Here is a 21,543-nt window from a genome sequence, read left to right as displayed (position 1 = left end):
GGGGCTGAGAGAGGGAGATGGAGACACAGAATTGGAAGCAGGCTCCAGGTTGTGAGCAGGCAGCACAGAGCCCGACGTGTGGCTCGAACTCACAAACTGCGAAATCATGACCTGAGCCGAAGTTGCACACTTAACAGACTAAGCCACCCAGGCACCCCATTTCCAAGCAAAATTCTTAAGCACACTGTTAAATGGTTTAAGGGCCCTAGGCATGGGTAAGATAATCATTAAGAGTCAGTAAGCATTCAGGACACCTTAGGTGGCTCAGTGGGTTAAGTGTCCAGACTCTGGATTTCAGCTCAGGTCATGATCTCACAGTTTCTGAGATCAAGCTCTGTCTCCCTCTCTCCTGCTTGCACATGTGCTCTCTCCCTCAAAATAAATAATAAACAAACCTAAAAAAGAAACAAAAACAAAAACCTAGTTTTAAAAAAAGAGTCAGTAAGCATTCACAGAAAGCCTGTCATACAAGATTAACCTAATTGCTTTTTTTGATAGGGTAACTGGCTTAGAATATAAAGGGAATACTGTACACACGTGAAAAAAATTTGGATTTAAGCACTCAATTTTATAATATTCTCACCGATATCCTCTTTAAAAAAAAAAAGATTTTTTATTTACTTATTTTTATTTGTGAGAGAGAGGCAGAGCATGAGCAGGGGAGGGGCAGAGAGAGAGGGAGACACAGAATCTGAAGTAGGCTCCAGGCTCTGAGCTGTCGGTGTGGCGCCCAACGCGGGGCTCGAACCCACAAACTGCGAGATCATGACCTGAGCCGAAGTCAAACATTTAACCAACTGACCCACCCAGGCACCCCAAAGATTTTATTTTTAAGTCATCTCTACACCCAAGTGAGCCTCAAACTCACAACTTTGAGATCAAGAGTCACATGCTCCACTGACTGAGCCAGCCAGGTCCCTCACAATAATATCCTTTTAGACAAGGATAGTAACAAGGAGATGTTAAGCTAGAATACACTTAGGTGGGTTTGTAACTGATTGAACATTACTCAAAGTATGCTGATTAATGCATCAATAAAAAACCATAAGGAACTATCAAATAATTTCTACTGTACTCTATCCTACTTATTTTATTTTTTTAAGATTTTTTTTATTTTTTATTTTTAAGTAATCTCTACACCCAATGTGAGGCTCGAACTTATAACTCCAAGATCAAGAGTCACACCCTCTATGACTGAGCCAGTCAGGTGCCCCTATCCTACTTATTCTTATTAATGTCTTGAATGTGGACACTGCTGGCATATCTACCTAATTGGCAGATGACACAAAGTTGGGAAGCATAGAGAATATACTAGCTGACAGCACCCACAAATATTTTAAGAGTTTACAACAATAAGCCAGTCTTAACAGAATGCAATGGAGTGGGGATAAATATAAAATGAATGATTGGGGATATACAACTTAACAGCAAACAACGTAAAAACATTTAGGTATTTCTGTTGATTGCTCAGACACAGCAAAGGCTGTGATATGGCTGCTGAAATAGCTGGTGTAATCTGAGGAACTATTATGGCCAGGGCAAGGGGAGTGGTTTGATTCTGCTCTACTTCTCACCGATAAGAACACATTTGAAGAGGAACACTGATGAAAGAGAACATATCTGCAAGAGAAAAACCAATTTGGTGAATGTTCTAGAAACCAAGTAGAATGATATACAGAACTAAGGATGCTAACCTGATGAAGACAAGGAAGAAATAAATACCTCTTTATTTGGGGGATCTGGGATTTATTTTGGTAAGTACAGGCAGTGAAACTTTGCAGGTAGTCTGATGTTTTCATTGCAACCTATATTTTAACTCTTAAACTGATATTTTATATTTGATATGCAGCACATACATGTAACTATGAAGCATAACAAACAAAATGAACTGTGATTCACCATCTTACCTGACAATGAGAATAGCATGAAGACTAGGACAGCTACTGTGTTGCCCTATTCCATCTGCTGCCTTTCTCTTAAAGGGAACCGGTAGCCCAGATTTGATTTATTGTTCCCTTACTTTATCATTTTAAAAAGATAAGGTATCCCTGAACAATGTATTGTTAAGTTTTGTTATTTCTGAGCTTTGTTTTCACTGATGCACTTCCAAAGAAAAAAGTGTTGGACCCTAAACATTGCACTCAAAAATCTTAGTATTCCTGTCAGAGTAAAGGCTACCTTTTATCACTGCACACTCCAGTTGTATTTAAGTCTCCTAAGTGTGCCCATACCCACCAGTCTTCTGCTTCTCCCCCACCAAGGGATGCCAGATTTAGCAACCAGAAGTACAGGCTGCCCAGTTAAATTCCAATTTCAGATAAACAACAAATACACTTTCAATATTAAATGCTTATCTAAAATTGGAATTTCACTGGGAGTCCTGTATTTTATCAGGCAACCCTACCCCACACCCAAGTTAATTAAGTGGACAATTAATCCTATGATCTGTTGCTATGTGATAAAGGGACAAAGCGGGAAGAACTGCATGGCCAATGTCATTGTATAAACATTCATCTAAGTATTCAACAGTGTTCACTGACCAGAAAAAAAATAATTTGCACATGTGTGAATTCAAAGCTTTCCCAGACAGTGCGTTCAGTGTGTATGCCCAAATGCAAATACCACTGCATATATGCAGTTAAGTACATTTTTCAAAAACACTCGGTGAAGAATAGGAAGGTATATTAATAGCTTAATTATGTTGGCTTGGACTGTCCCCTCTCCAAAAAACCAAATTCTCTAGATATGTAAATTGACTTATAACCATTATGTAAACATATTCATATCATTTGTAAGCTGTCCTCAGTATGTTCAAAATGAGGTTAACCTATATAGGTTAAATAAACATCAAGCCAACTTTCTAGATAAATATCAATTAAAATGATGTTGTCATTAAAAAGGGATTCAAGGGGCACCTGGGTAGCTCGGTGGGTGGAGCATGTGATTCTTGATCTAGGGGTCATGAGTTTGAGCCCCATGTTGGGTGCAGAGATTACTTTAAAAAATAAAACCTTTCAAAATACATAAAGAGGGGCATTTGGGTAGTTCAGTCGTTTAAGCGTCCCAGTTTGGTTCAGGTCATGATCTAACGGTTTGTGAGTTCAGCCCCGCATCGGGCTCCCTGCTGTCAGCACAGAGCCTGCTTCAGATCCTCATTCTCGCTCTCTCCCTCTCCAAAATAAACATTCAAAAACTTTCTTTTAAATAAATAAAGGGATTCAGTTACCATATACACAAAACCACTTCAGGACACGCTTCACTTTACAAAAAGGGATACCAGAAATATTTCAGATGCAATCAATACAGGTGTGTATTAAGAACCTACATAGATTAGATTCCCCAAACAGAAGCTAGTAACATGCACTCTTTTGCCTGGCTTACTAACCACAAAGCTCATCTTTTGGAACCAGGTATTGAAATGTCTGACTGTATAGGAGTCTTGGTTTATCAGAGCTGCAGCAAGTGGTTTCTCTCCAATCACTGGATCACCTTTTCCAATTTTCAACTTAAATCTTCATCACTCGTGTGCTATGGCTTTAGGGTAATCAGGCCTTAAAATCACGTAGCAAGTGCTTAAGTCTACTTTAGAAAAGAACACTGCGTTTGTATGGTTTCAAAGAGCCAGATCCCATAAACCATCCTACCTCTAGTGTCTCACCCTTTAGCTACAGACAGATCCTTCTGCCTTTTGGGCTTGGTGTTTCTTTACCTCTTACCTGAGGGTTATCTGAAAAACAAACAAACACAATCTGTAAGCCTTCTGAGAGCAGGCAGGAAGAAGAGTGCAAACTAAACCTACATCTGCCACCTGCTTCACGGTCAACTGAACAACGAGGAGCTCAAAGACCCACCTCCTAAAGTACACAGAGTATTAAAAGCAATCTCACACTTCACATTCGTGTTTCCAGACTTCTTACTGTACTGGGTGAAAAGAATATACCAAAACAATTTGGCAGCACACAGAAAAACAGACGAACGAAGTATTTTTCTGTCAGTAAGAGGACGCACCTTTTTTTAGGCTCTGAGAAAAAAAAGGTGGTTGGCTCTGAAGAAGCCTCTTGTCAGGTTGCAAAATTCCTGACAGGCTCCTAAAGGGTAAAAAGAGGCAACGACATAGAAGGAGGGAGTAGAGTCAGTCAGCTGGAATAAAGCTGCTAGCCTGGAAAACACTGTTCTTCTAGCAAGGTGACTACCAGGGGCCAACAGAGAATTACTCTATAGCTTGATTTTGTTTTTATCCTCCTCTTTTTTTTCTTTTTTTTGCCTTTGCCATCAGGAAAACGAAAAAGATGAGGCTCAACAGTTTGTCAAGAAACTGAATCCACAGAACAGAGAACAGCTTTCCTGTACAAAGAAGGTGCTAGAGAATCTAAGGCCCTTGAGGTGAACAGGATATGAGCATAGATAAGGCCTTAGCCGGTCATTAGAGTAAGCAGGTAATCAGAAGAGTTTTGCTTTCTAAAGCCCAGTCAACTGAATAGGAAATAGTTTGCTTAGGGGAAACTGAGATCAACACGAAAGTGCTAAATCTAAATTATGAATCAGAAGGGTTCTGGTGATTAAAACACCCTGACATAAAGATTTTCTACCCACTAAGGCCAGGCAGAAAAACAACATCAAACACAAAGCCAAAAACTAAAACAAAACCCAAACCCCAGGTTGAACAAAAATGGAAAACAGTTCAAATTTAGATAAGATACTGTTTTATTTAAAAAAATTTTTTTTTAACGTTTTTATTTTATTTTTGAGACAGAGAGAGACAGAGCATGAACGGGGAGGGGCAGAGAGAGAGGGAGACACAGAATCGGAAGCAGGCTCCAGGCTCTGAGCCATCAGCCCAGAGCCGGATGCGGGGCTCGAACTCACGGACCACGAGATCGTGACCTGAGCTGAAGTTGGTCGCTGTTAACCGACTGAGCTACCCAGGCACCCCCTGTTTTATTTTTTAAATCTTGCTCTAAGTGCATAGTTTTTAAAATTTGGTATGCAATACTGTTCGTTGGTATTGAAGTGTATTTACGGATTTTATTAGTTACATTCTTATGGGACATTTTATTAATCATATGTGAAGTAATGAAGTCACCCATAGAAAGTGGAAGTCAAGTAACACCTTGAACTAACAACAGTCCTCAAATTAAAGAAATAGGATCTAAGAGAGAATCATTTGCTAGCTTTTCAAAATCAAATCATTTATGACAGTATCACATCCATTCTCAGAGCTCTATTTTAAGTTGGCTACTACCAAAAGTGACAATCCCAACTAAACCTGAAAAGCCTAGGAATAGCAGGAAAAACATAAGTGCTAAGCAATCACAAGTCTTATTTTCCTAGTATAACCTATCATGTCATGTTTTCACTAGGCAGTTGAAAATAGGACTCATTCATATTTCCCTAGATACATGGTAATACTGACTTATTAACAAGATTAATAAAAAGCCAAGAACGTACTTATAATTATCAAATAAGGAATTAACTGAATCCCTCAAGATGTGAATTACTACTTCTAGTATTCTTTGAAAGGCCATTTTATGTTTTAAATACTATGAAAGCCAAGAACAATGTATCTAAAATACCTAATAACTATTTTGTCAATGACATTAATGGGAATAGATGGTGAAAAATTTGGCACAATGGCTGTTTTTTGAAAGCAAGTTTTGTGGCACTATTTATAAATGATCTTTAATAAAATAAAACCTCATGAAGAAATATAAATCTAGTCACATATAAAGTAATTACAAACTTTAAAAATAGACTCTTAAGCAACTGTGTGTATTGTCTAAAATGACAACTTGATTTTTCAAAATTGATTTACATAATTTATGTAGTTTTATGCCATATTCCTGAAGGAATATCTTGATAATCTATTTACTGACAAAAATAACAGAAAAGCATATCCATTCCCTGGGCCCGCTCAAAAATTCTAAACTAAAAACATTCTACTTTGCACATTTACAGCCATTCAATAAATACCCACATTAAAACAATAACTCCAGGAGAAGACATCTATTTCACAATGTCCCAATTTATTAAAGGGGGTTAGTTAAAAATCATATCTATTAATGACTTAAAGTAATTTGTAAAGGGTGCCTGGGTGGCTCAGTCGGTTAAGCATCTGACTCTTGATTTTGGCTCAGATCATGATCTTGCAGTTGTGAGATCAAGCCCTGTGTCAGGCTCCCTCACTGAGTGTGGACCCTGCTTGAAATTCTCTCTCTCTCTCTGCTTCTGCCCCCCTCTCTTGCTCTCTCTCTCTAAATTCAACTAGGAAAAAAAAGTAATTTTTAGGGGCGCCTGGGTGGCTTAGTCTATTAAGCGTCTGACTCTTGATCTCAGCTCATGTCTTGATCTCAGGGTCGTGAGTTCATGCGCTGTGATGGGCTCTATGCCCAGCGTGGAGGCTGCTTAAAAAAAAAAAAAAAGTAATTTTTAGTAAAATCATAACAGAAACAGGTAACTAAATTTATGACTGCCTGGAGAAGTCAATACTAATGCAGTCATGCTAAATCACTTTTAACTTATTTTTTAAAAAGTAAACAAGAGGTTGGACTACAGGCTGTATCAGAAGTGTTATCAAGTTAATGTGCTAATATGATTCTGTAAATTATCTAAAACACCCTATAGTGTACTAATCTTAAAAAGTAAATGCCCCGGGTGCCTGGCTGGCTCAGTAGGTGGAGCATGGGACTCTTGATCTCGGAGTCATGAGTTCAAGTTGAATGGTGGGCATCGAGCTTACTTAAAAAAAAAAAAGTAAATGCCAATAACTTCTAAGGTCACCCTATATAAAAATTAGAGCTCTGAAGAATCTGTCACAACCCCCTCTTTAAAAACTTTACATAAATAAATTCTATAATCAGTGAACTGATTACTCAGACTTTGAGATCCTTTGCTTTTCTCCTTCTGAGTTTACTGCTCAACACCAAAGATGGGCAGAGGAACAAAACAAACAAAAAAATAAATCAAAGCAAACCATTTATTTTTAAAATTAAAAAAAAAAATTACTGCTGTGATAAAAGGTTTGATGGGAAAGGAAGTTGTAAACTAATGACTGAACTGAGGTTTTGGTATAAGTGGTAGCTTTTAATTATTCATGTTCTCCCTCCATATCATGAATAATAGAAAAATGAACATATTTCTGTACATTTAATATTAAGCATTTTATTTAAAAAAATTTTTTTTTTTCAAATTTTATTTATTTTTTTGGGACAGAGAGAGACAGAGCATGAACGGGGGAGGGGCAGAGAGAGAGGGAGACACAGAATCGGAAACAGGCTCCAGGCTCTGAGCCATCAGCCCAGAGCCTGACGCGGGGCTCGAACTCACGGACCGCGAGATCGTGACCTGGCTGAAGTCGGACGCTTAACCAACTGCGCCACCCAGGCGCCCCTATTTAAAAAATTTTTTTAACATTTATTCACTTTTGAGAGACAGAGAGACAGGGTGTGAGTGGGGGAGGGGCAGAGAGAAAGACACAGAATCCGAAGCTGTCAGCAAGCACAGAGCCTGACTTGGGGCTCGAACCCAAGAACCGTGAGATCATGACCTGAGCTGAAGTTGGACGCTTAACCGACTGAGCCAGCCAGGCATCCCAAGCATTTTATTTTATAAATTTGATTACCATGCTTTACGTATCTGAATTTCTACTTCTGCATTCTTTAATGAAATATGTATTAAATACTTGATAAACACTCTAGAAAAATCTCAAATTACCTAGAATGCTTACCTATGTAAAACATTCTGAGTGGCAAGTTTATTATTGATTATAAAAAAGGCTATTCAATCTTATTTATAGCCTAAATAGTAATTACTGACAATGTAGTTTTTGTAATTACTTAGCTACTATGAATGCATTTTTCCCATTAATTTGACAGCCAGAAGAGGTTTGATTAGGTGGAAAATATTAATAACTACCACATGCATTCATTGTGACTGCTAAAACACACCTTTGAAGGGGAAGAAAAACAAAACAAAACATGGTGTTTCCAATTAGTGGCTTGTAGCCAAAAATATGAATCAGTTATGCTAAAAAAAAAAAAAAAAAGGAGAAGAAAAAGAAAGAAAGAAAGAAAGAAAGCCACAAAACCGTGGCCTAAATAAACAACTGACAACAATCTACAAAACAAATACAGGAAAAAAAAATCCAGGATCAAGACGTTTTGATGAGGCACAGAACACAGAAGCCCCATCAGCACTGGCTCACATCTTGAGGGGTTTTCCCTTAGGAACAAAGAACATACCCTTTGAAATGCAGTAGCAGTATCTGGGATTCCAGCGCTTTCAGTAGCAAGGTCATTTTCTGACCTAGCTACTGTAACCATAATCAATTCCATCAGCGCTTAAAAAGAACATTAAAAATACTGCTTTTTGGGGCGCCTGGGTGGCTCAGTTGCTTAAGTGTTCGACTCTTGATTTCGGTTCAGGTCATGATCTCCCAATTCGTGAGATTGAGCCCCGAGTCAGGCTCTGGGCTGAGCATGGAGCCTGTTTGGGATTCTCTCTCTCCCTGCCCCTCTCATACTGGCTCTTTCTCTCTTTCAAAATAAACAAATAAACTTAAAATATATATATTGCTTTTGGGGGGACGCCTAGGTGTCTCAGTCAGTTAAGCCTCTAACTCTTGATTTCGGCTCAGGTCATGATTTCCCAGGTGGTGGGATCAAGCTCCGCAGCAGCCTACCTTCTGAGCATGGAGCCTGCTTCAGAGTCTCTCTCTCTGCCCCTCCCCTACTCACACTGGCTCTGTCTCTCTCAAAATAAATAAACATTAAAAATATACTTTGTAGTGGCGCCGGGGTGGCTCAGTCGGTTAAGCATCTGACTTTGGCTCAGGTCATGGTTTGTGAGTTCGAGGCCCCATCGGGCTCTATGCCTAGGGCTCAGAGCCTGGAGCCTGCTTCTGATTCTGTGTCTCCCTCCCTTTCTGCCCCTCCTCCACTCGCACTCTATCTCTCTCAAAAGTAAATAAACATTTAAAAAAATTATATATATACTTTTCATTGTTTTAAATGAATTATACATACCCAAACAGCAGAAGAGTTAGTCTCATCATTCTAATAATTCACATTTAAAACTTAACATCACAAATGTTTATAGTTTAGAAAAGAAAAGTAGGGCAAAACCTAATGTTTTATGTCTTCGTTCAAAACCATCATCTTAATTACCACAAAGTGGTAAAGCTCCACTTTTGCTGGCTGGCCCTTATCTACCCTGAGATGAGTTTTATTTGCAAAATTAGGGTAATAATTGTCCTACCTGTCTCACAAAAATTGTCCTTCTGTTTCACAGAACTGCAGGATAATCAGAAGAGATAATGTAACCAAAAGTACTTTGAAAACTAATGCCCGACATTGGTAGAGAGTATGGCATTACCATTCTTTACAAGTAACAACATAATACTTCTTTCTTGCTGTGAACATATTCATCCCTGGAAGAAACAGTTGGTAACAAGGAATCGATATGGCTATGGGATAACTGGAAACACCTCCTAAGGCTTCACTGTTAACATTTAATATTTGCTGAGTACAGGGCGTCCTCAAGTTACAAGGGTTCCATAAATCCAAACCACTGTCCTTGCCTCAGCCCCCTCCATTTCCTCCCTCTTTGCTCTTAATAGGAACTGGTGTGGGGGTGGGAGTACAGATTTGAGAGAACCAGGAAGTTCAAAAGTAGAAGAAAATGTGAAGAGAAGTGGAACACCACAGAGCATGCCTACTCACCATCCTATCACCATCTAGACCTTTCTTTCACTACTACACATCAGCTGTGGACATCTCTCTATACTGGGAAATAAGGCAAAGGTTAGAAGTCAATAGCTAAGAGCTATGACGTGGAACAAAAGAGGGATAGTAAAGTTCACTTAAAGGAAAAACAACTGATCTCAGTCATTAGCCACAATCTCTAAAGCCAATCCAAGAAAGTCAAAATACCAATTGCAAAATATTGACAAACCTACTCACTTTCACTCACAAAGGTGTTAGTGGGGTTGTTTTTTTTTTTTTGTTTATTATTATTTTTTTTTTAGTAATCTCTACACCCAATGTGGGGCTCAAACTCAGAACCTCAAGATCAAGAGTCGTATGCTCCTCCGACTGAGCCAGCCGGGCACCCCACAAAGGTACTAGTTTTATCAAGCTACCTATTTATTCATTCTGCTCACTTACCTTCCACTAACCCAATGAACTACCCTCACCTGCGATGCTAACCAATCCCACTTACCAATGTATTTACAATATCCAATTTAACCAATCTTTCCCTTGCTTGTTCTCAAAGATACACCCATTATATTTCAGCCATCATGGTCCCTTCTCAGTTTTAAGGGACAGACAATAAGTTATTGAATCTCTGTACTGATGACATTGGGTAATCGAGGAAGGAGACAGCTGGGAGTAAGTGGAGTAGAATTGAGCCTGCAGAAATGTTCAAACAACCTGCCATTTCAGTTTGACATGAGTAGATAAGTGTATTTTAAAGGAGATTTTTTAAAAAACACACAAATTGTTAATAGTACTGTTAATAACCAGAAAGAGGATTCCCTCAGTCTCCCTGAGGATTCTCCTCAGTCAATTTAAACAGACTTTCAGGAACAAATTTAAAAGAGAACTATGGATATTAAGTTCATCCATGGCTAGTTTTTCCAGTTCAAGAGCAATGCCAGAAAAAACACTCCCACCTCTTCTTTTGAGCCTATTTAGTAACCAGTGGGTTTGAATACAGCTCTACATTCTATTTACTGGTTCTCTAGAAAGTCTGACCTGTAAGAATGCCCACAGTTCAATGAATTTGTACTGGAATAGTCTGTGACAATTAGTAATGGTCAAGTAGGTTTTATACAGGTATGGCTTGCTCTGTACAGGCTGCCTACTGGAAAGTATTGTTAAAATTTTCTGTCAGAAGCTTCCAAAAATTTTATGCTTCACGCTTGGCCTTTTTAAAAAAAAAAAAAACAACAACACATTTTCTCTCCCCCCTGCCCACCTCCTTCTTTCTAAAAATGTTAAGGATTGGGGCCCCATGGAGAAAGTAAACCTTTCACTGCCCCTAAATCTATTTGTGCAACTAAAATAAAGTTCTCCTTGGAGCATTAGCAGAATTTAACCACAGTTTTGATTAGGATACACAAGTCTTAAAATGAAACCGTTCTAATCACAATTTCAATAAAAATTCAAACCAGGAAGATTTAATCATTTCATAAACTTACAGTCTTACAAAATAATCTTTTATTTAACAAGATAAACACTTGGGACGTCTGGGTGGCTCCGTAGGTTGAGCGTCCAACTCTTGATTTTGGCTCAGGTCATGATCCCAGGATCATGGGATTGAGCCCAGTGTTGCCTGCTTAAGATTTTCTCTCTCCTCCTCCGTGCACACACACACGCACGCGCACTCTCTCTAAAAAAAAAAAAATAAAAAGATAAACACACTTTGAAAAGTAAAAAAAAAAAAAAAATCTTTTTTTAAATTAAAAAAAAATTTTTTTTAATGTTTATTTATTTTTGAGACAGAGGGACAGAGAGAGAGAGAGAACGCATGAGCGGGGAAGGGGCAAAGAGAGAGGGAGAAATAGAATCCGAAGCAGGCTCCAGGCTCTGACAGAGCCTGACGCAGGGCTCGAACTCACGATCTGTGAGACCATGACCTGAGCCAAAGTCGTACACTCAACTGACTGAGCCACCCAGGAGCCACCCACACACACACACACACACACAAAAAATCTTAAGACTAAAATTCTACTTTGATTTTTAAAAGATTATTTATCGTTATGTATGGAAATGGATACTATTTACTAAATCATAGTGATTATGTCACTTAATGTCAGAGATTAATTGTGCATATTTAGAAGTCACTACTACACCCTACAATATTAACAAGCATGAGCACCAAAGACAAACACTAACACAAATACCAGCAGTTTATATATCCTAAATATTTCTTCAATATATTTTTTTGTTTATTTTTGTTTTAAGTAGGGTCCATACCCAGCATTGAGCCTGGGGCTTGAACTCACAACCCTGAGATCAAAACCTGAGCTGAGATCAAGAGTCGGTCGCTCACCTGACTGAGTCATCCAGGCACACCCCTCCCCGCTGCTGCTTCTTCTTTTTCAAAGTAAACTCTATGCCCAATGTGGGGCTGCAACTCACGACCCCAAGATTAAGAGTTGCATGCTCTATTGACTGAGCCAACCAGGCGCCCCTTCAATATCCTTATTTTTAGCAAGACAAGTAAAGTCTTATGGTTCAAAACTATTTTATTTTCATGAATTCTGAGGTTTTTAAGAGATAAAAAATGTACTTGTCAAGTAAATATGAAGACTTCTATTATAAAGACCCATATAATAATTCAGTCTTTACCTTTCAGAATTTTCCTGTTTATTCCAAGGCTGCAAAGGAAAGATAACCCTTCCTATTAAATTTCTAAACAATTTTTCTCAAATTAGAATGAATTAATATAAGGGCTAAACATTCTTTCTACAACGTACAGAGATCATTTTTGTTAGAAGCCAGATTACTTATTTGGTAGCTGCTGATAAATCAAGGTGCTTTTGGGTCACTTCATTTAGTGTGTGATGATACCAAGTCTAAAATCACATTTACAAATACATTTCTTAAATGGTCACTCTTGATCTTGAAATTTATTCTAGCTTGTATCACAAAAGGATGGCCATCGGATGTCAGTTGTGCAATGTACTCAATCTTCAAGACAATGACTAACAATGGAACTGAGAACAGGAGTATGAGGAACCGTTCCCTAAATGCATTCTTGTTAAATTCTGTATGCTTAAAATGTTTGGAGACAAAAAGGTTTTGTGGACTTAAAACTAATTGACCCTGTTGTAATGCCAAACTGTAAACTGCCAGACAGCTGCAGCTGGTAATAAAATGCTAAGACCTGAAGAGCTTTAGCAGAACCTGATTATATGGTAATCCTAGTAGCTGAGAGAAGGCAAAAGAGCTAGAAGAATAACTGATAGGCTGGTTGCTATGGTAACCAAGATAAATTTGTATACTGACTGGGGAAAACATTGGGATTGCCATCAGGTATGAGGCCCACACTATGTCTCACGTGCTTTTTCTTCAATTTTGAATCACGAGATGACAAACTAACACAAAGACCGCTCAGTTTGAAGAATAGGGTTCTGCTCTGAAGAGTAAGGAAAGCACCCAATTAAAGGTTTAGCTGTTTAGCTGCATAATTTGACAGACAGCTAGAGGGGAACAGACTTTGTGAACGTTTGTAGAAATCAGTTTAACTCTGGGTAGAAAACAGAAATGTAGGTTATTTATCAATTCAATTTAGACGTCAGGAGGATATCATAAAGTACCTACAATTTTTGTTACTTTAAATTTTGTTTGAGGTTATTTCTTATGGGATATTAATCTCTTACAAAAAGGATTATTTAATTCCCACTATGTAGGTGTGAATGTAAAACCATAGTAACTGGTGTGCTTTGTCTTATCTCAGTTATCTATACTCCAGGAAGCAGCCTTTTAACTTGGGTCTCTATTCACTACCTCTACCTCAATCACCACTACCCCCATCAACCAAACCCTTCCTCCACCTACACTACCCCGGAAGTAATTACCAGAATTGTGGGCAGAGTATGAGGAGGAAACAAACAGTGTCTTCAAGGGGCTTTCCTAGCAAATTCACTCGACTTTATCTAAAGTTAAAACAATGAAGAGAACACATGGATGGTTGTGGAGTGTATAGGTTACACACTTAGGTCTCAAATACCAATAATTAGAAATCATTTTCTGTTCTGTAGGGCTACAACTGAATTGTCACCATCCTACAAGTATGTAGGCTTTCAAGATTTTAAAAATCAAATTTTATCTACCCTATTTTATGCAGTTATCACAAGAACGGAGTAAAGTTTTCAGTTAATAGGAGTTTGTACAGATTCAAATTGAGTCCCCAAATTGCCATACTAATACAGACTGTTCTACCTCCATGAGTCACCAATTGATAGTTGGAGGCCACTAAATTTAGAGCCTGAATTTACCTTATATGTAGGTCCCCCTCCCCACCTCAATATAATGTTACGTGGGTGTGATAAACAGCATTTACAAATATATTTCTATCAACCCACAAAGTCAAAAGCAATCAAATATAATCCATGATTTATAAATATAATCTGATTAAATGCCAACCCATGAACAGCCATTTTTAAGGAATCTTTCCTAAAGTAACCCATACTGCACAAATTTTTTTATTGAAACTTGTATCAATTTTCTCTCAGAAAGAAATGTTTCTGATGCTTAAGTAAAGTGAGAAGCTGCGTTTCAACAAAGGCAGCTATGCAACTTGTTGCTTTTAGACTGAACTATTCTTCAGGACAGTTTGATCTCAGTTCTCATCATTTAAAAATCAAGATTTCACCATTACTTCAATCTAAAATGATAGACTGGTGGGGCTCCTGCCTGGTTCAGCTGGTAGAGCATGCAACTCTTGATCCCAGGGTCCTGAGTTCAAGCCCCACATTGGGCAAGGAGCCTACTTTAAAAAAGAAAAAAAAAAAAAAAAAGGGTCACCTGGGTGGCTCAATTAGTTGAGTGTCCAACTCTTGATTTTGACACAGGTCATGATCCCAGGGTCCTGGGATAGAGCTCCACATCGGACTCTGAGCTGAGTGTGGAGTCTGCTTAAGATTCTCTCTCGCTCTCGCTCTCGCTCTCTCGCTCTACCCCTCTCCCCTTCACTCTCTCTCTCTCTCTAAAAAAAAAAAAAAAAAAAAAAAAAGAAGATAGACTGGGGTTAATACTAACTAGATTCCTTTTTTTTTTTCTTTCTTCCTAACTAGACTCCTGAAACTGAACTAAATAACAACCACTGTTCTTAGATCAACCTTTCTGCCACCTGTTTTCATCCTGATTTGGAGAAAATTAGTGGGCAAAAGTTAGAATCCTAGACAGAACAGTCAATGTCCTCTGACAGCAGGGCATGAAAAAACAGAATCAAGGGAGACAGACCATCTTAAGATCCCACTAACAGGGTAAGGGCCAGTAACCTAGAGCAGGGATAGCTAGCAGTATTTTCCCTCCTTCCACAGACAAGGCAACATGGTATAAATGAGGAATCAGGAGACTTGGGTTCTAGTTTCAAGTCTGCTACTAATTAGCATGTGTTGCCTTCCCTCACTGAGCCTCCTTTTCTCTTTCACAGTTAAATGGGAGGGCTGGACTGAATGATCTCTGATCCTTTCCTATTCTAAAAATGTCAACCATTCTATCCTTCCTTCCAAGGCCTCAAAAATATTTTGGTTGCCATTAAAAAAAAAAAATAAAGAAAGAATGCTCAAAATGTCACATTTATTTTCATAACATGTTCTCACTGCCAGCCTTTAGTATGTGTATGTATGTATAATCCACACAAACTAGCAGGAGCATTCATCTTATATATAATTTACCCAGTAAACATTTAACTTAAAATCAATGGGTCTTGAATCATGTACCAAATATCATCAAGTCTGCTAAACTAAAAACTTTTTTAAAAAATCATGGAAAGATTTCCCAAGAAAAAAAGCTTATCAATAAAAGCACACTATTAAACCTCAACACGATGACAGACTTTTAGAGTTGGAGGAGTTCTCAGAGTGTAATCTCAATTTAAAGATGAGGAAATGAAATGACTCAGAGTCCAGGGCTTTTTTTCTACTATACCTCACTTCCTCCTCCCTTTCCTGCTTTATCAAAAGACAGCGTAGTAGCAAAAAGAAAGCTAGACTGTGAGACTGACCTGGATTCCAGTCCTCATTGACATTAATTTGCTGTGGCACCTTGGACAAGTCATTTCCCCTCTTTAGGCTTTGGTTTTCACAATATTTTATATGAAGAAAGTTAACTGTATGCCCCTTCTACCTGTAACATGCTAGGATCTTATTAAATTCTTATCTGATACAACAAAATACACATTCCTGAAAGAGAAAGTGGAAATTTCTAGTCAAGAGAACCAAAAAGCAGGCTGCTGCTTTTAAACAGATGCATCAGTTCAATTCAGCAAGCTGGTCCTAAAGCAATTTACTCCAGAATCTCTTAGAAGAAGATATCCCCGCCCCACCCCCGCCTCTAGACAGACAGACAGACAGACACAGACACACACACACACACACACACACACACACACAATGTGAGGCAGCTATGATATACTGCAAAAAAAAAAAAAAAAAAAAAAATACTGGACTAGGAGTCTGAAGAACTGGCTTCAAATCCTAGCTGTCACTTACAAAGCTGTGTGTCTCATAGGCCAATTCATTAACCTCTCTGAAGCCTAAGGTTCCTCATATATAAAAAGAGAGAACAAGGAAACCTGAGCTAAAATATCACTCAAAAGAAAGCTTTACAAATGTGGTGCATATTGCAAAGCTGGGCAAGCGGAGATGATCTGCCACTGTGGAAAAGTAGGCTGGACTAGAATGAAGTCTGTCTATTAAAAAGCAGGGCTGATTTTTAACTTACTAAATTTGCTTTCCAAGACTAGAACAACAAAGTTGAAGATACCACTGGAGGGGAACAGAAGAAATAAATCAATTTTAGGAAACGGACTGTGTATTTGGATTCTGATTAACAAAACATATGAGATAACTCTCGACTGCCTAATCAGTTCACTAAATTTCATGAAATGGTCTGTGTACTGTGGCACACCCAACAGCAAGGAACATTTCTTAGTTTGCAAACTCAGTCTGTTAACCTCTTAGAGTTTGCACGGTGTGCCACTCCAATTCCTATCAAGGGACAGAAGGCATTTCTGATAACCAGATATCCAGTGACACCATCTGTTTCCACAAATCAAGATTTCTCACTGCATTTCTAGGTTGTTAGTTACCCGGCCAAATCCCTTCACAGTACGTTATGCAAAAGACAAAACCTGTCACAAAGGATAGAGGAAATGTTAATGATGCCAACCTTTTTCAGTCCTCCCAGTACTGCTAGTTCTTTTCAGATTCAATTCTCCAGATGAGTCTAATTCTCTTCCAAATTTCCCCCACGAATACAGAATGAAACCGTGCAATTCACAGACTGACACCATAGTTTTATCCATACAGCTCAACACGTTGAATATTTGGACAGGTTATAGAGTCAAAATTAGAAGGGCGGATCCCAAAAGACGTTTTTACTTTTCACCTACTACAGAAGGATCAAAGTGCTTGAGAAGCTCTATTATCCCAAGAGGCAAGAAGTGATTCTATTAATTCTATCAAGATGACTCACTGGGTTCAAATAAGTTAAACAGCTCCAAGTTCTGCATACTTCCTCCCAAAGTAAGCACCGTGTGAAGTTAAATTTGTTAACTCCAAGAAAGGAAGGAGAAGGGAATGGACATTTGAGTTCTTCCTTTGTGCCAGGTACTAAGCTAGATAATATACACTCCTGATATAACTGTCCTTCAAAATTAAATGTTTCGTTCATTGAAAAGAAACAATACTCACATATTTCTAAATTGATTACAATCATATACATAGATTGTTATTTCCTCCCCCCACTCCACACACATTCAAAAGGTCTGTCATTTAACCTAAATCAACAGTTCCTTACTTTGAGGGGAAAAGCACAAAAACAGAATTTTGAGGGTATCCAATGTATTTGGAAATCCAAAAGTATTTTCAATCCTCCACTGTCTAGCGATGAGCTTGTTTCAGATACTGAACTTGAAGGAGACTCCGTGCCATCTCAAGATTGGCCACTGCCACCCAAAAATCTTTTAATAGTGATAGGAAGGTTGGTGGAAACACATCTGCGACCTACCAATGAACATTTCTGATTTTCGTGCTGTAACTCTTTGGGTATATATCATATATAATATATATTAGGCTTTCGAATGTCTTCTAGAAAGTACAAATAACTTGATTTGCAGCAAACATGGTATTTCTTCCATGGGGGTAAGCTTGAGAATTGAAGGCAGATCAACGCCTGTAACCATACAGCGTCTACTTACACTAACATACGAAGTTCACCAATTCTCAAGTTCTTACAGCACGAAAATATATTTCCCTGCCTCTACTTCCACACAAGCCCGCAGAAGAGTTCGGCGAAATAGCTTTAAATCCCGTTTCAACTTTGAGAAGAGGAGGAGTGGGTAAGAGCAAGTCCCAGGCAAGCGGAGCATTCCAACTACTGCACTTCCTTACTCAGAATCTCCCATACTAATCATCACTAAAACATCTTGCAGAATTAGATAAATAACACAAAGCTGTGGCTCTCCTTCCAACCACCAGATTACTCAGCACTTGTTTGTATCTCTGTAGCCGGTTGTGTACAATTGCGTCCGGCTCCCCTTTTAAGACAGCGTTCTCCCGAATGGGAAGGACCTCGTCTTCGATTTCCTTTGCCTCGCCGTAAGGTGCTATTTTAATAAAACACTGTTGATCTAGAGTACATCAGCTAGAGGACTCCCCGAAGTAAATACCCAACCTTCCCCCCGCTCCTTCTCTTTCTGGGCAACGAAAAGAGGACGGCGAACAGTTACGGCCACCTCTGAAACGAACAGGCAAGTTAGCGGCACCAGAAAAAAACAAACGAGAAATGCAATTTCTCCTTTAATCTGTGGTCCCCAAGGCCAAAACGGATGTTTCAAAGGTAAAGCGCGGAACCCCACCAATACAGATCGCCGGCTCTCGGGCACGTAAACTGTCCCACCTCGAAGAAAGCCGGACGAGACGAGAAAGGGGCTCCGTAGCCCCAGGGACCGCTCGCCCAGGGAATGGAGGGGGTTTGGCCGAGGTGGGCGATTCCCCCTCCCCCGAGTCCCTCTGAAGTGCCCGAGCGAGACACCGAGGAGCAGCGGTGGCGGACACAGCGGGACCCGGGAGGGGTGCGGTGGGGAGGCACGGGGGAAGCTGGGGGACTGGAGCGCCCGGCTTCTGGGCCGTAGCTCCAGTGACTTACCCCACAGGGTCGCCGCCCCCTAGGTGCACATCTTCGGGGGCATCAAAGAATTCCTCGGTGTCGCTTTCCGACGCCATTTATAGGACACACCCGCGGGTGAGGGGGCCGACGCCGCCTGGAGGGAGGGTGACTTTCGTCTCCTCCTCGTCGTCCTCCACCCCGGCGAGACCGTGGGGAGGTGGGTCCCGGGCGAGGACAGGGACGGAGCGGACTATCTAGAGTGAGGAGCCGGTGAGGGGCAAGGGGCCGCCGTCAGCTGCCGGGCTGCGAGGATGACCGGCCGAGCGGCAGCCTGAGTAGGCGGCGGTGGGTCCAGGGACTGTTGCTGCCGCCGCTCCCGGCGATAGGTGTACAAGGAGAGCGAGAGAAGAGGCGGTGGCTCTCTGTGGGGGAGGGCGGGCTCGCCGACGACAGCAGCTCCAATTTCTCCCGCAGCAGCAATTACAGCAGCTGGGAGAGCCAGTTGCCCGCAAAATACGGACGCGCACCTAACCTCGCGAGATTTCGGGAGGGGCCGGTGAAAGCGTGGGCGGGGCGAAGAGAAGGCGGGGGCGGTTCCAGAGCGGCGGCGCTCAGATTTCTTCCACCCGAGAGGCCTATCAAAACGGCGCAAGCGCGTTGAGCGCGTTCGGCGAGGGCCGGAAGTAGCGGAGGGGGGCGGAGAAGAGCCTCCTGAAGGGAGGAGCCGAGAACCTGCGCAGGGGCGGCGTGGTGCCTCGGTTCTGAGGGAGAGCGCCCGACGTGGGTGGGGTCGTACAGATCGACTCGTCCCCTAACTCGGCAGATGCAAAGACGGGCATCTTCAGAGGGGTGGTGTTGAGTCCTTTTTTTTCCCTTGTGAGGAAATGCTGTCGGGAGACGCTGGCATTGTGTCATCAGCATTTACGTCGTCTTAAGGTATCCAAGCCCAGGATATCCCACCACCTCTAGGACATAGGCAAGTCCATCACCTCTAGCGTTTCGGAAATAACCTGCCCTAGGTACTACAAGATTTCTAATTGAGATCCCTAGATACGACCCTGCCGGCCAGAGGGTGGGGTCCATGAGAGCTACTTGGGGAGTGTGCCAGTTTCGTGGAGTAATGATGGATTTGTTGCTGGAGCTGCGCCGACGTAAGGCCTCCAGTTACTCTTTCTCTCCGAATATTTGTTGCCACCCACACTTAACGTGAGAGAAATTCTTACAGACTGGCCAAGGTGTGCATCAGTCAAGTGGTAAATATATATTGAACAGAGACCGTTGCAAAGCTAAGAGCTAGTAGCTCCATTCTGACCCTCGATTGCCCAATGTCCAGCGATGAAAATAGAAAAGTATTTTTTCACAGACCAAGGTGGTCTTTCTTAACGGGTCATTGACCACCAAAGTGAAAACATTGACTTTCTTCTCTAAGAGCGCTGAAACACATTTGTTTCCCATTGATGTCACGACAGGAAGGCTCTCAGACCTGTTAGCACAGGCTCAGCTAACTGCTCAAGATGGCACCCGGGAAAGACCGGATTGGGTCTGGGTGCATGCCCTTAGAGTCTAGAATGGGGTTCTAAATTTCTGTTTGTAATGCAACCAGGAAAAGACCTGGCGTTGCCTGCCTTACTTGAGTAAAACCGAATGCCATACACTGTCACTTCTGTAACGTCCCAGGGAGTTCGGGGAAACACTGCATATTCAAATACAGTAATATTTTTTGCCGTAAGCCACATGATTATTGATACGGGGTAAAGGAATACCAGTAAATAGCCTCATTCAGTTCAGGTCAGAAACTACGGCCAAATAAGTTTAGGTTAGATCAATTAGACTATCAAATAAGTTACTAAAACTACAAAACAAAATTTTTAGTTTCCAGAGCTTTTTGGATTTCAAAATTGCAGACAAGGGATTTCTGGGTCCTTGTGAGGATGTGACTTTTGTCACGATCTAGTAATTATTAGCTTTTATGTGTTTTAAACATGTTAACTTCCCGGATAGAAAACTGTATCTCCGAATACTTTTTCTTTTGTTGCTCACTAGGAAAGATACGCTTTTTTCCTTATGGAGTTTGGAAAGATAAAAGTAAATAAACTACCTGAATTTATTCTCTTCCTAGTCATCTAATAGTGAATTTATGTTTGCCTTAAAAATTAAGTTTGGCGTTGGGGTGCCTGGTTGGCTCTGTCGGTAGAGCATGTGGCTCTTGATCTTGGGGTCATGACTTTGAGCCCCACCTTGGGTGCAGAGATTACTTAAAAAAAAAAAAAAAAGGATGAAGACAATTTAGTTCCTGTCTTCCAGGAGCTCACAATCTAGCAATGGATCCAAATATGGATTCCTAATTTGGTATCTTTTTTCACCACACCATTTTACCATATCACCTCTCTTGGACCTTCTTTTTCTCTCTCTCTCTCTTGGACCTTTTAAGGTACCTTAACATTATACTTCGAAAAAGTCAAGAGTGGAGAAATGATTAGGTGATAACATTCTTAGAGGTATTAAAGTTGTCGGTTTAAATGCTTTTTATCAGTTATGTGAGAAAGTGAATTTCTGGTAACACGAAAACACATGTGTACTGCATGTCACAATATTTTTATAAGATTTGAAGCAATTTCTACACCCAGCTGGGGGCTCCAACTCACCACCTTGAGATCAAGAGTCACACCCTCCACCAACTGAGCCAGCCAAGCCCCTCCTC

General features: G+C 40.4%; 1 protein-coding gene across 1 annotated transcript in view; it reads right to left on the bottom strand.

Moving 5' to 3' along the window:
* WDR44 (WD repeat domain 44) overlaps positions 1-19,347 on the bottom strand; it is a 79,903-nt gene extending 60,556 nt beyond the window's left edge. Inside the window, exon 1 of the mRNA XM_030304953.2 lies at positions 18,882-19,347. Coding sequence (XP_030160813.1) covers positions 18,882-18,958 — 77 coding nt within the window. The 5' untranslated portion in view covers positions 18,959-19,347. The remainder of the gene's footprint in view (positions 1-18,881) is intronic.
* Positions 19,348-21,543: the final 2,196 nt, after the last annotated feature.

Source organism: Lynx canadensis, chromosome X (assembly GCF_007474595.2).
Source record: "Lynx canadensis isolate LIC74 chromosome X, mLynCan4.pri.v2, whole genome shotgun sequence".
Taxonomy (NCBI): Eukaryota; Metazoa; Chordata; class Mammalia; order Carnivora; family Felidae; genus Lynx; species Lynx canadensis.
Note: the sequence above shows the minus strand (reverse complement) of the source record. Positions and strands in the feature narration are given on the sequence as shown.